Raw genomic sequence first — 20,450 nt, 5'->3', positions numbered from 1 at the left:
GGGTCTGTACGTAAATTGATAAGGAAATGCCGTTGAAACAGAACGACAAGGTGTTATGCCCGAGTTTTCACGTCTGAGAGACCACCAAGGAGCCAATACCGATGTAATCACATGAGGGTTTATTTGACAAGCTTAAGCTTGGGCCCAAGTATACCCGACACAGCGGAGTAGGGACCTGGACCCCGAACCAGATTACAGTCAGAGTTTTTAAAGGCAGAGTAGGGGTGGACTCGGCGGTGGGTGAGGACAAAGGGGATATTCAGAAGGGCTATCAGGGTAAAGAAGACTGTCAGGATATTGGAGGCCTAGTTATTATCAAGCCAAGGCTGTTTTTCCCTCTAATGAGGCACTAACAGGAAGACCGCTGGGAGTTTCCTGGTGGAATGTCACATTCCTCCTATCAAGCGTCCTTGCTAGTGAGATTTAGCACTGGGACATTTGTAAACTGAGGGAGACTCCTGTCTTGCAGGATCGCGATCTCTGCAAGTTAACTATTTGTTCACACATACTACCGAGGGGAGGGGAGTGGGTGGAGAGGGGGTGCAAGGTGCCAGCTTTTGCTTTGTCAAGATGGCTGACTTATGTCAGACTCGAGGGTTAGACTCGAGGTGGGTACAGCCTTGTTTTTCTTGGCCTCCACAAAGGTTTCCTTTCACGAGGCTACATCCCGGAATCGCTCTGTGTGCGCCCTGCACGTCACAGAAGCTCACCAAGGACCCATGATGAGCTTGCCCTGACCCATATATTCTCTTCTATCCCTCGGCCCACCTTTATCCCCACCTTGCCCCTTTGGGACCACAGATATGTGCAAGATGGGGTGGGGTGAGTCCCTAGTGAGAGGACAGTGTCATTTCCGGAGACTAGCTCCACTCATGCTGACATGTTCGGGCTGAACACTGGACTCTGGGGAAACCTCTTAAGAAGCTCCTCACAGGGATTCAGGGGAAGATGGCTACCAAACACCGAACCAGTAGGTTTCAAATTCCGTTCACGACCCTCCCTTTTTGTGGAGGAGACTGGGGAATAGAAGCCATTCTGGCACACAGGTTCTGTTGCTTCAGCAGAAAAATGAGAAGAGATTCCATCAAGGCCAGAAAGAGGCTCTTCTCCCTTTTCTTCCATCCCCACCACTCCCCTACCCACCACACCGGCCCAGGACAGCATTTTATCGATCTTTCTCCAGCTCAGAAGCTGACCATGACGCCTTTAAAAGTATTTTGTCACCTTCAACATCCTTGAGAGGAACCCAATTCCTGTTGTTCAACACTGAAAGGGGACCAGTTGGTTTACTGCTGCTCAAATCAAGAGTAAGGAGACGTCTCCTGAGCAGTGTTCTAGAATAATCCCTCATTGAGAAGAAGCAGCATACCTTTGCTTTGTTCCTGCTGGCTTCTCTGTGTACAGATGTCAGTGTAGAGAAAAACAAGGAAAGGTTGGTGAAGTGAAGAAGCCAGGCCTACTTTTTTTTTTGTTCTTTAAAATACAGAATGCTTCACGAATTTGCACCTCACCCTTATGCAGGGACCGTGCTCACCGTCTCTGTATTGTTCCAATTTTAATGTACATGCCGCTGAAGCGAGCACAGGCCCACTTTTTTTTTTTTAAAGGATTACTTTTTTCTCAGTTCCACCTTTGTTTTTGATGAATCTGTAGCAATGCGAGGCTAGTTTCATGGAGTTCTGTGTAGAAAGCGATCAATTGTGGCCGCCACGGTCATGTGAAGTGATTGCAGAAACTACAGACCAGGTGTCCTGGTCACATCAGAGTTTCCCTTCATGGGAGTTGATCAGAGACCAGTTTCACAGTGCTTGTATGTTCCCAGTGTGGAACGCTCTGTTTTCTTGGGAAAGCATATGCTCTTGGCCACGGTGGCCATGAATATTTTATTCCTTCTTCCTATCTTTCTCACTCGTGAGTGACAGATGTCAGAGAAGTGGCTGCAATGTCAGGCTTCCACAAAGGGGATGTTACTGTCACCCAGAGACCTCAGGCCTTGCTGGGAGTGAGGGAAATTCAAGAATGTTCCTGTGCAGACATGCCCATTGCCATTCTCACCAGATGATCTTGAAACCAAAAAGCATTTCCTAGTGTTGACTGATGAGGGAGCAGAAGGCTGGCTGAGGACAAAGCAAAAGCTGGCACCTTGCACCTCCTGTCTACCCACTCCTCTCAGTAATATGTGTGACATTCCTCAGGCACCCCTGGCTGCCCTAAAAGAAAAACAAATAGTTAACTTGCAGAGATCACAATCCTGCAAGACAAGAGTTTCCCTCGGTCTACAAATGTCCTAGTGATTTACAACAAAGAAGCTGTCTTATCAACAGCCCAATTTCCAGAGGCAAATAACTCAGTTCCTCAAGCCCTAACGTCACCCTCCCCTCCATAAAAACTGAAGGAGGCTGAGGTAAAAGGAAATGTAAATAAAGCTAAATTTCTTCTAAACCTAAGTCTCACTAACAAGGATGTTTGATAAGAGGAATGTGACATTCCACCAGGAAACTCCCAATTGTCTTCATGTTAGTGCCTCATTAGAGGGAAAAACGGCCTTGGCTTGACAATAATCAGGCCTCTAATATCCTGACAGTCTTCTTTACCGTGACAGCCCTTCTTAACACCCCCTTTGTCCTCACCTACCCAACTCCTGTGTATATAATCAGCCACTCCTCAGGATAGCGGGGCAGCATCTCTCCTGCCCATGGGTCCTGTCCCCGTGCTTTAATAAACCACCTTTTTGCACCAGAGACGTCTTAAGAATTCTTTCTTAGCCATCGGCTCCAGACCTCACCCCATCGAACCTCACCTAGGTTCTAGAACTTTATCATTGACCACTGTCTTTCTTTTTTATTTTTTTAAGACTTTATTTATTTATTTGACAGACAGAGATCACAAGTAGACAGAGAGGCAGGCAAAGAGAGAGGAAGGGAAGCAGTCTCCACGCTGAGCAGAGAGCCCGATGTGGGGCTCGATCCCACGATCCTGGGATCATGACCTGAGCTGAAGGCAGACACTTAATGACTGAGCCACCCAGGTGTCCCAATAAATAAAATTAAAAAAAAATTACCAAAATGAATCTACGTACCAAGGAGACACATGGAGGGGGGCAAATATTGCTCCCCTGCACAGCCTAACCTAGAAGGGTGAAGGGAAAGTTCTTTTTCCTCCACTATAGTACTTTGAGTCGAGAAACGTCCTTTTCCCTGTGGGCCCCCGTGGCAGGTAAAGGAGCCACGAAGGCAGAGATGGCGGCTGAGGCCAGAACCCAAGCGCGCCTGGAGCCGTCACCTCAGTAAACAGCAGGCTTGCCTCTGCTGCTGGCACGCTGGAATCTGCTGGGGAAGACGTCATTCTAGCCTCGTCCCAGAAGCCCATGGAGTCCTCAGCCCTTGGGCCGAGCTGGCTAGTGTCACTTGAAGTGACTAAAGGCAGGGAGGTTGACATTCCTGTCCCTCCCAGGAAGGAGGCGGCTGTCCTCCCGAACAGGTGCTTCAAACCACCAGACGCACTGGGCTTGGCCCTTGGCCGCTTCTCTCCGGGCGGACTACCCAGCAAGGACACTGCCTGGAAATGCAGGAGCTTCGACCTCTGGGGGAGACAAATCAGAGAAATTCCGCGGAGGAGGAGGACCGCTGTGCTCCAGGGGAAGGCAGCACAATGACCCCGACAGTGAGGAGGACAAGCTCTGGTCTGTTTTGTCGGTAACCACCCACACAATGCTAAAGGCAGAGAAGGTGAAATGGCAGTGCCGAGGAGGGCCTGGCCGTTCCCTTCCAACGCACAAGCGTGTGCGTGCACACACACACACACACACACACACACACACACACACACACACACACCCAGGCCCAGGCTGTCCCTGAGGACCTCATCCAGGTGTCAAGTGGAAAGGGGGCTGCCTGGCTCCATGGAATGGGGAGTTAGCTCCACTTACTGGGGGCCGAACTGAGACAACTGGCGGGATCCCTCACAGTTAGCATGGGAAGAGGGAATTCTCCCCAGACAAGGTTTTACCCTGGTCCCCACTGACCTTGGTGACAGGGATGTTCTGGTGTGCAGGGTGGCCCAACAGACAGCAGGCCTCATGCTGACCCAGGAAGCCTCAAAGGAGAGCCTCGGCAGAAGCCTCTCCCTGTCTGTCGTCTCATTTCCCCTTCCCATCTTAGCATTTGCTCCTTCTGCTGCATGAGCATGTCGGCTAAAGAAGCCAGTGTCTTGGAGCTCATTTTGGGGAGACCCAGGTCTACTGGAGGTCAAATCTGCATCCATACAGCCAAAGCACAAAGCGGGCCAGCTAAGGTATAGGCTGGCGCTAGTTGCCTATTTCCAATACTGGTTTCATAAAACAATTATTACCATGTTTGCAAAGTAGACGGAGGGCTCCGCTAGTATTTTCTTTGGTCGAATACTGTATGATCTCATATACATGTGGAATCTTAAAAGAAAAAAACAAAACTCGTAGAAAAAGTGATGAGGGACGCCTGGGTGGCTCAGGGTTAATTAAGCCTCTGCCTTCAGCTCAGGTCATGATCTCAGGGTCCTGGGAACGAGCAGAGAGTCTGATCTGGGGCTCGATCCCAGGACCCCGAGACCATGACCTGAGCCACCCAAGCGCCCCGAGTCCTCAGGACTTTTTAACCTCCTGGTACAGGGAGGGCACCTTTCACATGGGAATAGATAATAATTAGTAGGTTTATTTCATTGTTATTATTATTATTTTAACTACTTTTTATTTAGAATTAGATTATGATGGGCACCCCTGCAGCTAAGTCAGTTAATCAGCTGATTATTGATTCAGGCTCAGATCCTGATCCGGGAGGGTGGGATCTGCCCATGGGGCGCCCTGCTCAGAGCACAGTCTGCTTAAGATTCTTTCCCTCTCTGGGGCGCCGGGGTGGCTCAGTCTGTTAAGCCTCTGCCTTTGGCTCAGGTCACGATCCCAGAATCCTGGGATCCTGCTCAGCAAGGAGACTGCTTCTTCTCCCTCTCCCTCTCCACCTCCACCTGCTTGTGCTCACTCTCTTCCTCTTGCTCTCTAAATAAATAAATAAAATCCTAAAAAAAAAAAAAAGAGAGCCCCAGGTTCTACTGACTGAGCCAGCCAGGCACTCCATGATATGTTACTTTTGTTATTGAGGAGGAAGAGTTTATCTGAGGAAGGCCAGTAAGAACTTCTATCCATGCTTCAAGAGTAATCTTAAAGTCTACCTCTTCAGACTATGTTTCCAGAATTGTACTGAATATAAATTCTACCTTTACTCAACTCCCACATATTGCTTTGTTACTTAGGTATGGCATTTCCCTTGTTCTAGATGATATGTGATTTCAAATCATGTATTATCTTTTTTTCGATGACTTGCTTATATCTTTGAAGCTTGTTCATGGTACAAAGACACAGACTGACACACTTAAATACACATGTGCACAAACACACATGATAGGGAAGAAAAAAGAAACAGAGGAATGGAGGGAGGAGGGAGAGAAGGGAAGAGGCAGAAGGAAGGGTGAGAAGGAGGGAGGGAGGAGGGAGGAAAGGCAGGGAGGGAAAGAAGGAGACAAAGAGGGATGGAGTAAGAGGAGGGAGTGGGAAGACGGAAGAAGGAAGGAGGTAGGGAAAGGGAGGGAGAAGGCACAGAGAGGGAGGGAGGAGGGAGAGAAGGAGGAAGGAGGGAACAGGAAGGGGAGATGTCGGAGAGAGGTAGGGAGGGAAGGAAGAAAGAAGGGAAGAAGAGATAAAGTGATGGGGGAGGAAAAGAGAGAGGGAAGGCTGAAAGAGAGAGAGGGAAGAAGGAGAGAGAAAAGGCAGCCATCTTTCCATACTTCATTCTGACTTCATAAGAAGTCCGTGGGAGGATTGTCATTATTCTAGTGGCAGTGGTAGTGACAGGGATCATTGCCCTATTTCCCGTTGGGGAAACGGAGGCACCGGGACAGTCAGCCTTGCCCCTGCCATGCAGTGAGCAGAGAGAGAGCCAGAAAGAAGACGAACGAGGCTGTGCCCTGAAACCAGAAGCGTGTGCCCCAAGTCCACAGCCGCTTACTCTACTCAAGTCCCTGGTCTTTCCTCTGATGTTTCCTGAGGTGGGAGGGGTGGTTAGGGGCACTGTCCCCCCTCGAGCTGATGAAAGGTACACATTACTGCAATGCCACCACACACGGAATTTTCCACTCCAATTCCAGGGACCTCCCGACGTACCTGGTGGACGCCAGTGGCCTCCAAGTAAGGGCTCTGGCTCCGGACCTTGATCCCCACCCCCCACTAACTACAATGAACGGAACCCGGGGCCAGCGGAGGCTCCCCCCGCCCCGGAAACTCATCCTACAACCGCGCTTTCATCAGGGCGCCCCCATGACCACCCACTGTCAGCTTCCATCATCCCAAAGGTACACATTCCAACGCCCTCCTCGAACTCGGGCCCCACCTGACGTTGCAACCTTTTGGCCCCTCAATACAGAGTTCCCTGCAGACTTCTCCCTAGCTTCCTCTCCAGCTCACACTCCAGAGCCCTCCGGCCGTGTCCGGGTGCCCCGAGACAAGTTCAGACGTCTCCTCTCCTCCCTGCTGGGGCTGCTCACACTACCCCCTTGTCCCGAAGCTCAAGGCACAGCCTGCTTGCCACGGACCGGACTCTGACGGCCTCTGAGGTGGAAGGGAAGCCCCACGACTCGCCAGAAGCCAAATCGGCTTGGACCAGGGGCTGCTAGGACCAGTCGCTGCAGAGGTTTGGCTCCTGGGCCCCCTCCACCAAGCTGTGTCACCTTGCCAAAGTCACCGAACCTCTCTCAGCCTGCACTGCCTTGGTTAAGGCGAAAAGGAAAAACCCACAATGCGTCTACCACCCCCGGCACCCAGCGCCCAGCCCTCCTCAAGGGACAGCGGTAAGGCCCACGAGCCAGGCTGCAGTGCACAGGGAGCACTCCCGGGAGGTCACCAGCACGAGCAAGCACAGGTCCGAGGCTCCGCTCGGGAGCTGGGCTGAGACGCCCTGTCCGGCTCCTTTGACCACAGGCAGGGCCCACGTCCAGTCTGACCCCACTCAGGCCTCGCCCCTTCACTCCAGCGTGGGCTCCAGCGGACCGAGCCCTCCCCCTAGGCCTTACTTGCATCACCTCGAGTAAGAGCCACAGCTCCCCTCGGGAGAGCAGGGGCCATCGTGATCCCCATCTCGCAGAGGGGGCCCGGGAGGCCCAGACAGATCAGCCGATTTACCTGGGTCGCAGAGCGCGTTAGTGCTGCTGGGACTCCATCACTTCCAGCTTCTGTCTCTCCCGTGGGCTGGGAGAACCAGGGCGCCAGGACGGCTGGGTCTGGACGGGACTCCTTCCCCGCACTGCCTGGCAGAGGGCCCTGGAAACACAGCGGCCAACACAGGTTTACTGCCTGAAGCCCGTGTAGGTACCAAGGGACACGGTGGGGGAAGCCTGGCTGGCTCAGGTGGGGGAGCCCGTGGCTCTTGATCTTGGAGTCAGGGGTCCCAGCCCCACACTGGGTAGACAGATTCTTTAAGAAAAATAAAACAAGAAAACAAGAAACCGAAACAGAGCCCCACGGGACAGGTAAGGCTAGAGACCTTAGGTCACAAGATCACGATCTGTCCTCGTTGCCGACCGACCGCCGGCGACGAACCAGCGGCTCTCTGCTCTCATGGCGCCTGTGAGTAAAGCAACACAAGACGGGCTGCAGTCCAGATGGGGGAGGGCAGGGCAGGGCCATCAGCCATAGTTCCTGTGTGTCATCTCAGTCACTCCGGCAGCACGCTGCCGAGGTCGTTGCTCTCCTCTTACAGACGAGGAAACCAGGGCAGAGTGAGACCAAGCAGATCCGCAGCCCCGCCAGCTCGCAAGGGATGAGCGAGCCGGAGGCCGCCGGCATCCCTCTGGCTCCAGAGCCCCCCTCCGATGAGCGGGACCCAAGGAACCGTGACTCGGGGCTATTTTTGCTAAGGACGAGGTTTCATTTGCTTCCTAAGGTGTGCCAAGGGTGAAGTGATGGAAGGAAACGGTGTAAGTAAATGCTAGCACACCTGATGCCCAGGTAGGGCGAGAGAGGCCGAGGGTCCCACGAGAGACTGAAGGGCAGCAGACAGGACCGCTCCGTGGAGACGGAGGCAGGAAAGGGCACGCGGAGACCGCAGGGAGGCCAACAGGCACAGGACGGAAGCCCTTGAGGTCTCTCACACAATAAGTAGACTCGGGTCAAAATTGTGCCCGGGCTACCTGGCCAGGGGGTGCCGGTCGGGGGCCGGCGGCACTCAACAAGACCAAAGCCCAGGAGGAGACATTTGGTTCGAGTCAGGAGGGGGTAGTGCAGTCTCCATCCCTTACCACACCTGTGAAAAGGGACTGGTCCCCAAACCTGCGGTGGGTGTCTGAGCCATCCTCCAGGACCACGAGGCAGGGGCACTTCTCCCCCCTCAGGCGCGGTGGCTGAGGTACCTTGGGCCCACGATGCCCTCGGGAGCCCGTGGGAATGCTGTAGCTTCGGATTTCAACTAGAGTGGTGAGCTCGGCTGTGCGGTGATCGCGGGGTCCTTCAGGGACATTGTCCAGCACAGGACCCGGGCCTAGGAGCTATTTCCAATAGTTAGGATAGTAATAGGTGTTGGAGCATCTATAAAACAGTTCCAGAAGGGAAAACCACAGAGCCCTCAATCGGGCCTGCTCTCTTTCATTTGAAAAAAAAAAAAAAAATCATGCCTACCATCAGGCTGAGCTCAGTATATGCTTAGGGTTTTCTTCTTTGGATGTAAAATTCACTTCTGAAAGAATGCAGGACACCTGGCATTTACTGAATTGGGACAAACTGTATAGTCACTATCATCGATTCCTTCCATCCCCCAAACCTCTGGGCCCTGTCCCTTTATTCGACTCACCTGGAGAAACCAAAAACTTGCTCAACTCAACTCTCCAACCAATAAGGATGTATCCTCGCTAGAAGAAACAAAAACAAGAACGGAAAAGAAAAACAACAAGCAAGAAATAAAATTCATCTATTCCTCAACAAGGGCTCAGGAAGATATTTCATGGAAAACCCAGGGGAGGAGAGTGTCGGGGCGGGCGGGGGGGGGGGGGGGGGGGGGGCAAAGGCCAGGAAGTGGGTAATGACCCAGATCCAAAGGGTCCCACCATAAGGAACATGCATGCTTGTAGAGAGAAGTCTCGAGGCGGAGGTATAGACGCTGTGCCCGAAGGGGTTTTGGCATCCATGGTGGCGATGAGAAGAGCAACGTTTGAACGAGGAAAACTGAACAAAACCCCAACCCGTGGGAGGGCTGTCCAGTTTGAGCCGACTTGGAAGGGGCTAAGCCCCGTGCAGGTTCGCAGCCCCGACATGAAGTGTGGCTTCGGGACTAAAATCCCGGAGGCCCAGGCCCCTGTGAAGGGGCAAGCATGGTTTCATCTGCACGGTGCATCTGGGCACCAGACACGCTCAGAAGACCCCAGCACCAGCTCCCGTTCCCGGGGAGCCGGGGGTGTGGCGGGCTCTGACTTGGGTCGTCTCCCCGAAAAGCCTCAGACTGTGCCACCTCAGAGCCCATCACAGTCCTCGGATGACTATTTCCTGCCTAGTGGCGGCTGCTGGATTCGCAGGGCTGGCCAGGGACCTTCTCCCAAGCCCTCGGTGGGGTCTCCAGAGCTAGGGTGGGCTCTGCGTCTTCCCCTGCCCACACGGGCTGGCACGATCCAGCGCGGCGACTTTCCCTGGGGGGCACAGGCCCCCAGTCTGGGGCGTGTGAGCCCAGCGCCGACTGGAAGACTCAGCCTCTCTAGCTAGGCCGCGACGGCTCGGATGCCCTAGGCCAAGTGCTCCCTCCGGGAGTACCCTCGCAAGTGCACAGGCAGGCTTGGGGCCCGAGCCCGAGCCGCATGCGCACCTCGGCGAGCACCCCCCCACCCCCGCCGCAGCGGGGGGTGGGGGGTATATATAGGGAGGGCGGCTACTCAGACTTCCCGGAACCTGACAACGCCAGGACCGTTTGGCGGAAGCCGGTCGGCAGGCCACCGCTCTCTGCGTCCCCCATGGAGCCCGCGGGGTCTGACGGGGAATCTGTGCCAAACGGCAACAGGGATATGGAGCCTCCGGGCCCAGACCAGGACGAGGGCACCGGCTTCCTCAGCCTGGGCGTCGACGAAGAGCGGGAAGTGTCGCAAGGTCCGTGCCCATTGGGACAGGCGCCGGCGTCGAGCCCCAGAGACCAAGGTCCCCGGGCGAGGGGAGCGGTCCGGTCACCCCGCAGAGGCTGTCCCTCACCCCCTCCTTCCCACAGCCCCGGGCTCCGACGCCCTGATCTTTCTGTGTGGATCTTGTCCTTTGCAGAAACCCAGCCTGAGGCGATGTCACTAACCGGAGAGCCCGGAGACCCCGAGGCTCCCGAAGATGCCGGAGAGGGAGCGGCGGCGGAAGCGGGGGCCGAGTTCGCACCTGAGCGGGGCCCTGGAGCCGCTGAAGTCCAGGAGGAGGCGGACAGCGATGGCGTCAGCGACAGCGATGGCGTCGGCGACAGTGATGGCGGCGGCGTCGACAAGCCGGCGGATGGCCGCGAGGCCGCAGAATTTCCACCGCCTGCGCCAGGGCAGCCGGAGAAGCAGGAGGGGCAGGAGGGGCAGGAGGGCCAGCCCGAGCCGGAGGGGCCACAGGGGGCCGAGGGGCCGCCGCTGCCCGAGGGGCCGCCGCTGCCGGAGGGCCCGCCGCCCCAGGCCGCCGCCCCAGGCCGGGCACCGGGGGCCGGGCAGCGGGCGGCCCATGGCGTCCCGTTCAGCCGGCTGCAGCTGCGCGAGCTGGAGAGCTTGTTCCAGCGCACCCAGTATCCCAACGCGCTGATGCGGTAAGCGGACTGCGGCCCTGGGCGCGGGCCCGGGGAGGCGCGGGCGGGCCGGGGGGGCGGGGCGGCCCGGGGGGGGGGGGGCGCGGGCGGACTCTCAGCGTGTGGGTCCTCGCCGCGGACGGAAAGGCCAGCGGCCTCCAGGCTGCCGGGCACGCGGGCGGGGGCGGGGGCTGAAGGCGGACGTTCACGCCCATTTGAACGCGTCCGGCCCGCAAAGTGTCCGCCGCCCTTAGTAGAGGAAGGTCCTGCTGGAAGCAGGCTGGCGGGGACGAGGGCCGCAGGTCTGACACGCGGGAGCGAAGGGCTTACGAGCCTACCTCTCTCTAACGTCGTCAGAAACCTGCTCGTCATCACTTTTGTACAAATTGTTCATTTTAAGGAATCTCTACACCCACCGTGAGGCCCCTGCACTCATTTTTACATTTTTAAGACTACAGTCGGAAACTATCTGGATTCCTGAATGTTCTGCCTTCCCTTAGATTTTGCTAGAGGTCTTGAAAAACCTTAAAAGTTAAAGCAAAACGAAAGAAAAACAAAAGAAAAGGCTGGCTCAGTCGGTTGAGCCTGCAACTCTTGACTTTGGGGTCTTAAATTCCAGCCCCATGCCGGTCGTAGAGATTATTTGAAATGAAAATCTGAAAATCTGAAGTAAAAAGAAGTACAATTAAATGTTGCTTGCGGGGGGAAAAAATGTTGCTTGCGGAAAGTTCAACCTAGAGGGTCCAGAAGAGTGGTGGGGGCGTGGCGTCCGCCCGTGGGGGGAGGTGCGGGGGGAGGACGGGGGACGTCAGTGTGACCAAAACTTGAAAATAACACCACCAAGGAATGAACAGCAGTTGGTGCCGTCCCTTAGCACCCAGTGGGAATGTACTCGAACCTGATCATCACACAGAGAGAGAGAGAGAGAGAAATGGGAGGGGTGGTCGGGGATAGAGAGAGAGAGAGAGATGAAGGGACAGCACCTTATGAGAGGGCTCTAAGTTAATCCATAAAATGGGTAAGAGCAAAGATCGAAAGTCTGTAGAGAGAGATCCTCTTCATTTTGTAATTGGTAACACCAGAAGAAACGGAATTAGAATTTCCCGTGCTCTTGGGGACTTTGCCTCCTTCAACCGGGAGCCCTGGCTTTCCTTCCATTCTTGGTCACCTGAATCTCACTGTAAATCCCGAAATGGTGTGACTTTTTCTAATGTAGAGATTGGTCCATCAGATGTCACTGACGCCTCCCTGAGGACAAATTTTAGGAAGAGGAAGGAAAAATCCTCTATTTTAACTCACCCCCAACTCCCAATCCTGAGTACTTGGGATTTTCTCCCCTCAGCCAGGAGCTTGCAAGATTCATGAACGTGCCTGAAGCCAGAGTGCAGGTCAGTAAACCAGAAAAAAAACCATTTGGCTGGGAGCGGTTCTACAACAGGCTTCAGGACTTGGACACCTCTGTCCTAGACCTTCTCACCTTCCCGGGTCTTGTTGCCTTTGCTAGTTTTGGGAAATAAGTGTTGAACTTCTGGGTCTCGGTGGGGGTCGGGGGGGGGGAAATGGGAGAAAGAAAGCCCAGGCTAGGGAAATTGCCCATTTCCAGAGGGAATGCGATTTCCTAAAGGAATGGAAAAATCAGTATAGTATAGTATCCCTTGTATAAAATACACATATATGTTTGTATAAACTGTACGTATATATACTTTTAGATGTCACTGAATTAGACATAGAATACTCGTATTTATATAAATTTTTAAATATAGTGTAAATAGAAATGTAACCAGAATTACAGAGCCTATATATAGTATACGCACTATCTTTGTAGGTAATAGTTATCTATATACAAACCTACCTACGTATTTATATCTAATACCAATATGTAAGATAGAAATACATCAAATGGAGTAAGTATGCATATCAATTATATGCTGGATGAAGTACATTAATTCATAGAATAGATGCGTATATCTTTACCTAAGACAGAACATATATTTGATATGTTGAACGTATATACAAGGAATACGCAGAATATCAGAAGTCTATTTTTTTAAGTATTTTCAGTAACAGATGAGTACTATATATATATGTATACATATATATACATATATATATCAGTGTGACCTAATTGTTGTAGCTAATACAAAATATATTTATATAATTCACAGATAATTAATATAAGTATTATCCATGATGCTATTATTATAGTCTTATGTAGTATATAATTGCCATATACTAGAGCCAGTAGAGTGTTCTTTATTGTGTCAATTGCAGATTAATATTTATTATTAAGTGATACTAGTTCTTGATTGGTATGGTCATATGTTGATACAGCAATATCATTATATAGTAGTAATGGTTTTCTACAACAGCATCATCATGTATTATTTAAGTATTATAGTATAAGGGTATATTTATGTAATTCATATATACTCCTGTATAATTACTCATGTGACTTGTAGATATTATATATATAATACATTTATCTGTACCCCATTTTATAATGGGTTTTATTTTGTAATATATATATGCTTATATATATAATATGGAATGTTATTTTATAATAATAGCTCCAGAAACATAGACATTTTATACACATCGAAAGAAAAGGATAGCCGCAAGCGCACCTACTCACGTACAGCTCCACTCCTGAGAGGATTATCATGCGGGCCCCTCTTCATCATCGGGTCACGTCGGGAGGGAGTCTGAAGTGGAAATCATTCAAATTAATGCACTAAGGAGCTGAATTACACTCATTTTTTGAAAACAAGCATAAGCTCGTTGCATAAGGAGCGAATTTACAAATATTTTGGCGTAGGCTTGAGGGAAGATTTCACACATATGACACAGCAGATAAGCAACTACCTTCTGTCCAGTGAAGCTGAGACTTAGGCGGAGGGTAGGGCGTCAAGTACAACCGCCTGGGGCTCCTGCTATGCTTTTCCCTCTTAATATTATGATTTTATTTCTCTAGGATTCAGACCAAAACAATTTTATTCTGTCAGTATAAATGTTTTTTTAATTTTAAAAGTTCAAACATTTCTTTTTACTCTTAACTGTTTTTAGTGCAAGTGTCTAGGTCTGTTGCTGTTTTGGTGTTTTTTTTTTTTTTAATATATATGATTACTTTTTTTGTTGTTGTTTAAAGGTTTTATTTATTTGAGAGAGGGAGTGAGCACACCACCGAGCTAACCCAAGCCCACCAGCCTGGAGGGGCAGAGGGAGAAGCAGGCTTCCTGCTGAGCAGGGAGCTGCCCCTCATGGGGCTGGATCCTGGGACTCTAGGATCTTGACCCAAGCTGAAGGCAGACGCTGAACCCAGTGAACCACTCAGGCGCCCTAATATAATACGATTTCTTGCTCTAGGATTCAGACGAAGGCAATTTCACTTTTCAACTGAAGAAAATATTTTGTTTTACTTAAAAAATCTTAAATTTCATTAATTTATTTTTAGAGCTGTTGCTTTTAAGTATTTGGCAAACAGGTGTGGAGAGTGGCGGGCCTACGTCTTCATTTTCTGGAACTCCTTCAGCCTGAGAGAGGAAAGATCCGTCAGCCTGAAAACCTTCTTAAATAGTAGATGGTGTATTATGGTGGACATGGGAGGGGGGAGGTGCCACCTTTGAAATCGGTCTCATAGAGCAAATAGACAGAAACAACACTTTCCAGCAAGGTCCCACCAAGCTAGCCAAGGTGGAGGCCGGTCCAGCCAGGTGGCTGCCGTGGGATGGGAGCACAGGGGGAAGCGGCAGGCGAGGATGATGCCTTCGGCATAGGACTCACATTCTAATTTCTGAAACCACCGAGCAGGTTAGTGGACATTCCGGAGAGGAATGTCTGACACCTGAGATCTTGGTCTTCCTTTTGTGGTCCTTTTACGAAGAGATTGTGTGGCATTTGTCACTAGTGGGGACTGGCTCTTAGTTAGGCTGGATTCTGGCATGTGCTGATTGGAAAGACTTTTTCATTGGCTCAGTGGGTGATGGCTAATTTGTGGGTCCATGGATCAGGGGGTGATTGAGGCCATCTCTCGCCTGAGTGGAATCAAAGGAAAATTTGGGGGGGGGAAGAGAGAAGTAAGAAGGGGAAAATGGAATAGAAAAGTCAGAGTGGGTCCATTTGCTTTGCTGCCCGCACAGAGCGTAATCTGTGATGGAGAGGGGCTGCGGACCAGAGGTAGGGAGGTCACACAGGCCGCCTACAAAGCAGGCCCCCGGGACCAGGGGCTGGGCTCCCAGTCAGCTGTGCCCAGACCTGGAGAGGCCCAGGCCTCTCTGCTCTGTGGAGCAGGCAAAGCAAGCTCAGAGGAACAGGTACCCTTAAGTTTGGGTGAGCTGATGTTCCCCAGCTTGGGCTGGCACCCTGCTCTCTCAGTCGGGTCTGAAGGGAAAAGGAGTCACAAGACGCAAGTGAGAAAAAACACATAATGTTCTCCTCTGTTTCCAAACTCTACAGCGCTTTGAATTTCCTTTTATTTTTTTTAAAGATTTTATTGATTGATTGATTGATTGATTGATTGAGAGAGAGCTAGAGCAAGAGAGCAGGGGTCCTGTCCAGGGTGCTGGAAGCGCAGCCAGAGCAGAGGGAGCTGACAGGCTGCTGAGCCCAGGAAAGCCTGGAGGGTGGGGCAGGCTGGATGAGGCGGAATGGGGCACAGTGAGGGCGGCATGCCTCTCTGCCCCCAGGCTGCTGGCTGGGCAAGGGTATAAGAATTTCGTCAGTCTGGTCCTAGTTCATGTAAACAGGCATTGTCCCCAACATCTCTAATATTCAGATAGTGTCCAGCTTCCTTCTGTCCCAGCAAGACCAGCCACAGGCTCTTGGGCCCTCCATGTCCAAAGCCTCGCTCACAATGCCCTCTTTTTCACTGGGAAGAGGTTTCAGAAGAGGAATGACCCTTTTGTCATCCTTAAAGGAAAGCTGTTGTTGCAAGACCCAGCACGTTCCTCTGGATTATTTGCTTAGTCTGTGTTGAAGATGGGCTTTTCAAAATGGGGGTTGTTCCCCTCAGCAGGGCCTTTGAACGATCTGAGCTTCCCCCAGAAGCAGGGTGACACCTGCCTAGTCACTAGGGAGTAGTGGCCACTGCACAGCTGTCGGTCAGCTGGGAGGACACAGGCATCCCAGGGGTAAAAGTCACAGCAGGGACGGAGAGCAGTTCCTCAGCTGCACCTGCTGCTGAGAATGGGGAGAAGTCACATGCAAGGTGGGAGGCCAGTCAAAGCAGGGAGCTGAGCCAGAGCCTGGCACATGGTGGGTGCCCTGTCCGGGGGAGCTGCAGGGGAGGGGCCCATGGCCCTACCTTCCCTAAGCTGTTTTAGCAAGGAGGAAATAGCTTCCCCCATGCAGTTGCAAAGCTTAAGGGCAGAGAGAGTAGCCTGCTGTGTTTTTTCATGGATGACGTTCAATGCTCAATGTACTAAAACGATCCCTTTTTCTCTCTGATTGAAGGTTTGGTTTAAGAATAGGAGGGCCAAGTGGAGGAGACATCAGAGGGCACTGAGGTTCAGAAACATGCCCCCCGTGGCCATGCCCCCCCCCGTCGTCGTTAACGTGGGTGGACCCTGCCGTGCCATCCTCATTCAGGAGCCGGAATACATGTGGGTTCTTCGCGAGCCAGTGCTGCTGGGGCCCCCCCCGCCGCCCATGCCACCCTTCCCTGTGGTCTTCTTGCCTCCTCCGCCCTGGCGTCCTCCGCCTTACCCGCCCTGCGGCTGCCCTCCCGTGGTCGCTCCCGGGTATCCCCCGTCCATGGTTTTCTTGTAAGCTCTTTTCCCACGCAATGGCCTCCGTGACCGTTTTTTCCCACGGGGCAACATTTGCAGCCGATTCCCGTTCTGTGGAGCTCACCCGAAAGAGCAGTTCACTAAATGCCCGCTAAATGTATTCGAGAGAAGTGCAAAGTCACGGACCCTCTATCTGGGGGCACTTGTTGTCTTTTCAATAAAGTTATGAATTCACTCTCTGTGTATCTGTTTTGTGTGCGCCGTGCGGTCAGTGCATGGGGTGGGCTGCTTTCACGCACCCGCGTGCCTGAGCCACCATCAGGAGGCCATGGCCATCTGAAGTTCCCCCAAGTGCCCTCGGCCGGCTTACAAGGACCCACCGTGTCCTCCAGCACCCCGTCTTCCCCCGCCCTCCACACCGCCCCGCCCCCGCCCCAGCCGAACGGCGCCGCCGTGCAAGACCGGGTGGCGTCAGCTTCTAAGGGAGAGAACAGTGTGCTTGCAGGCTGTGCTGAGCCCCAGTGGCGTTGAGGAGCTGAGGCCCACCCGGGATCTGGAAGGGACACTTCTAAGGGGCTACTCACGGGGCTCGCGGAGAAGCGGCAGCCGAGCGTGCTGCTGGAGCTCCGCAAGTGGTGTCCGCCGCCGGCCCTCTGGGTGGAGTAGACGCGGCGACCGCATTGGGCGGGAGGGTCCTGCGTCCTGCGTCCGCAAGGGTAGCACGAGAGGAGCCCCTTTCAAGGCCAGCACGGGGCTCTCTGTCCACCCTTTCTCCCCACTCCCCAGAGGCCGAGGGCAGGCGTCGCTCGGTCGCCAGCTCCCAGCCGCCCGGCCCCTTTCGGCGAGATGCTGCGGGTGGCCCGCGGTCCTTGGGTGCGGGCGATGCAAGCCCGCGGCTATGCAAGGACAGGGCTTTTTGTCCGCTGGGACTCCGGCAGGGAGAGGGGCTCCTGCGGAACCGAGGGCGTGTACCTGTTGCCCGATCGGGTTATTTACCCTGGCACACACCACCCTCCTTGTTGCCAGGACGACCCCTGCCCTGGGGACGAGTTTTGCCGGTGCACCCAAAATGTCTCCCCCGGTACCCCAGTTTTGCGTTGTGGCGCCGCTGCGGCTTCTGTGAGCCGAGGTGTCCGCGATCTCCCGCCTGGCCCCCCTCTCGTGCTAGCTGTGGTTCCGGGGTGTTGCCTCGGGATGGGGAAAGCGTAGCGTTTCTTCGCAGCCCCCATCCCCCTGGCGGGCGACGTTGCGGACTCTGCGCAGCTGCCGCTGTGACTCACCTCCTTCCTCCCTGCAGAGACCTGTGTGGCCGCAGCCTTTGGCTGAGGGCCCTCGACCCGATTCTTCATCTGCCTCTCAAGGTGTGTTCTCAGGAGCAGTGTGGCACCATCTTCGGGTTTGATTCCAGGATCAATTTTTGAAACCACTTGTGGTATGTATCTTGATTGACACCGTGCTATTTCTTTTAATTGTGCAATTTAATAGTATCAGGCGCTAGAGGGAACCTGGGTGTTTTTTTATTTTATCATTTCATTTCATATTTTATTTTACTGTTCATATTGGTTTTTAATTTTCGTTCGGTATGTATTGTATTTTTCCTTTTTTATTATTGTATATTTTATAGTCTTATTTTATCGATTTTATTTTCTTTGAATTTTCCTGTGTATATCTTTTGTTTTTTACGTAAAGAATTTAAAAGAAATGTACTCTACATAAAATATCATAATTTCAAATGTATGGCGTAATGATTCGGCAATTATGTATATTTGGAATTGTTCACCATGGCATTATAGTTCACCATATGTCACCATAGAAGGTTATTATTATATCATTGATTATATTCCCTGTGCTTTACTTTTCATGCGGATACGTATTTATTTTGGACTGCAATTTCGCACCTCCTAATTCCCTTCATCTATTTTGCCCATCCCCCAACCCCTCCTTTCGGGCAACCTCGTTTGTTCTCTACAATTTTTATTCTGTTTCTGTTTTGTTTGTTGATTTGTTTTTTAGATTCCATTTTTTAGCAAAATCATATGCTATTTGTGTTTCTCTGTCTGATATTTTTCGTAGCATAATGCCGTCTGGAATCATCCACATTACCACTAATGGTAAGGTTTCATTCTTCAGTATGGCTGAGTAAATATTCTATTGTGCATCTATACCACATCTTTTTTATCCAGTCATCCATGGATGGACGCATAAATTGATTCCATTCCTTTGCTATTGTATATAATGCTGGAATAAGTATCAGGGTGAATATGTTTTTTCATATTAGTATTTTTGTTCATGTTGGGGTAAATCCCCAGAAGTAGAATTACTGTATTGTATGATGCCTGTATTCTTAATTTTTTGAGGGATGTCAACACTGTTTCTCATAGGGGCTGCATCAGTCTACGTTCCCACAAATATTGCAGAAGTGTTCCCTCTTCTACACATTTCTGTGCAACACTTGTTTTTTTCTCTTTTCACCCTGGGCCTTCTTACTGGTGTTAGGTTATAGCATGGTTTTGATTTGTATTTCTCTGATATTTAGTGATGTTGAGCATCTTTTAATGTGTCCATTGGCCATATGTAATTTTTTTTAAGAAAAAGGTTTATTTAGGTACTTTGCCCTTTTTTGATTCGATTTTTGTTTTGGTGTTGAGTTGTACGCATTGATTATAAATTATTAATATTAACCCCTTATCAGATATGGTTTGCAAATATTTTCTCTATTCTGGAGGTTGCTTTTTTGTTTCCTTGATGATTTCCATTGCTGTGCAAAAGCTTTTTAGTTTGATGTAGTCCTATTTAATCATTTCTGCTTTTTTTCCCCATACCTGAGGAGATATATCCAGACAAATATCGTTATGGCTGGTGTTTGTAAATTTTCTGTGTTTTCTTTTGGGAGTTTTATGGTTTCAGATCTTACATTTTGGTCTTTATTAGTTTCTTTTATTTTAGTGTTATTTTTTTAAGTAGGCTCCATGCCCAGCTTAGAGCCAGACATGGGGCTCAAACTCATGACACTGAGATCAAGACCTGAGCTGAGATGAAGAGTCAGATGCTTAACCATCTGAAGCACCCAGGCTTCCCATTTACATTTTGGTTTTTCATTTATTTTTGGTTTATTTTCATGTATTGAGCAAGAAAGGGGTCCAATTTCATTCTTCTGCAGGTAGCTATTCATTTTCTTAGCACCATTATTGAAGAGATTGGTTTTTTCTCCTCATTGTATATTCTTGTCTCCTTTGTCATAGATTAATTGACCATATAAGCTTGGTTTTATTTCTGGGCTGTTATGTTATATATATATTTTTTAAGATTTTATTTATTTATTTGAGAGAGCGAGAGCATGCGTTTGTGTGCGGAAGAGAGCATGAGCAGAGGAGAGGGACAAAGGGAGAGGAAGAAGCAGACTCCTTGCTCAGGACTCTGGGATCACACCCTGATCGGAAGGCAACTGCTTAACTGCCTGAGGCACCCAGGCACCCCAGGCTGTTATGGGCTGTTATGTTCTATTGATCTCCCATACCTGTGCTTTTGCCAGTAGTACCATTCTGCTTTGATTACTATTGCTTTAAAGTATAGTTTGAAATCTGATACTGTGGTACCTCCAGATTTGTTCTTAAGGCTGCTTTGGCTATTCTGGTTCTTTTGTGTTTCCAAGGAAATTTCAGGTTTATTTGTTCTAATTCTGTGAATCCATTTACAATGACACGGATGGAGCTAGGGAGTCTAATGCTATATACTTATATATGGAATTTAAGAAGCCAAACAAATGAGCAAAGGAAAAAAAGAGAGAGAGAAAACAGAAAACATACTCTTAAGTATAAAGAACAAACTGATGGTTACCAGAGTGGGTGGAAGGATGGGTGAAATGGGGATTAAGGAATGCATTTGTCTGGATGAGCACAGGGTGAGGTATGGAATTGTTGAATTACTA

General features: G+C 50.8%; 1 protein-coding gene, 2 long non-coding RNA genes and 1 other non-coding gene across 5 annotated transcripts in view; 2 read left to right on the top strand and 2 right to left on the bottom strand.

The window, feature by feature from the left end:
* Nucleotides 1-334: 334 nt before the first annotated feature.
* Nucleotides 335-10,410, bottom strand: LOC125091912 (uncharacterized). Of its 2 annotated transcripts, XR_007124786.1 has the most exons (5): nt 8,868-10,410; nt 8,696-8,753; nt 7,566-8,565; nt 7,205-7,342; nt 335-2,210 (listed from the first exon to the last, which is right to left on the bottom strand). It is a non-coding gene; the product is annotated as an uncharacterized LOC125091912 (long non-coding RNA). The 2 variants fall into 2 exon arrangements; XR_007124785.1 differs by lacking the exon at nt 8,868-10,410 and having other exon boundaries at nt 7,566-8,827.
* Nucleotides 1,477-1,583, bottom strand: LOC125092508 (U6 spliceosomal RNA). Its single transcript, XR_007124969.1, has one exon. It is a non-coding gene; the product is annotated as a U6 spliceosomal RNA (small nuclear RNA).
* On the top strand, nt 9,936-16,751 carry LOC125091910 (rhox homeobox family member 2B-like). The gene is made up of 4 exons (XM_047716049.1): nt 9,936-10,147; nt 10,313-10,820; nt 12,142-12,187; nt 16,248-16,751. Exons 1-4 carry the CDS (start codon nt 10,015-10,017, stop codon nt 16,560-16,562), a joined length of 1,002 nt encoding a protein of 333 aa, XP_047572005.1. The 5' UTR covers nt 9,936-10,014; the 3' UTR covers nt 16,563-16,751.
* Nucleotides 16,752-17,487: 736 nt separating this feature from the next.
* LOC125091911 (uncharacterized) overlaps nt 17,488-20,450 on the top strand; it is a 60,652-nt gene continuing 57,689 nt past the window's right edge. Inside the window, exon 1 of the long non-coding RNA XR_007124784.1 lies at nt 17,488-17,954. This is a non-coding gene — a long non-coding RNA (uncharacterized LOC125091911). The remainder of the gene's footprint in view (nt 17,955-20,450) is intronic.

Source organism: Lutra lutra, chromosome X, assembly GCF_902655055.1.
Source record: "Lutra lutra chromosome X, mLutLut1.2, whole genome shotgun sequence".
Taxonomy (NCBI): domain Eukaryota; kingdom Metazoa; phylum Chordata; class Mammalia; order Carnivora; family Mustelidae; genus Lutra; species Lutra lutra.
The sequence above is the reverse complement of the archived record's forward strand: the minus strand, read 5'-3'. Positions and strand labels throughout refer to the sequence as shown.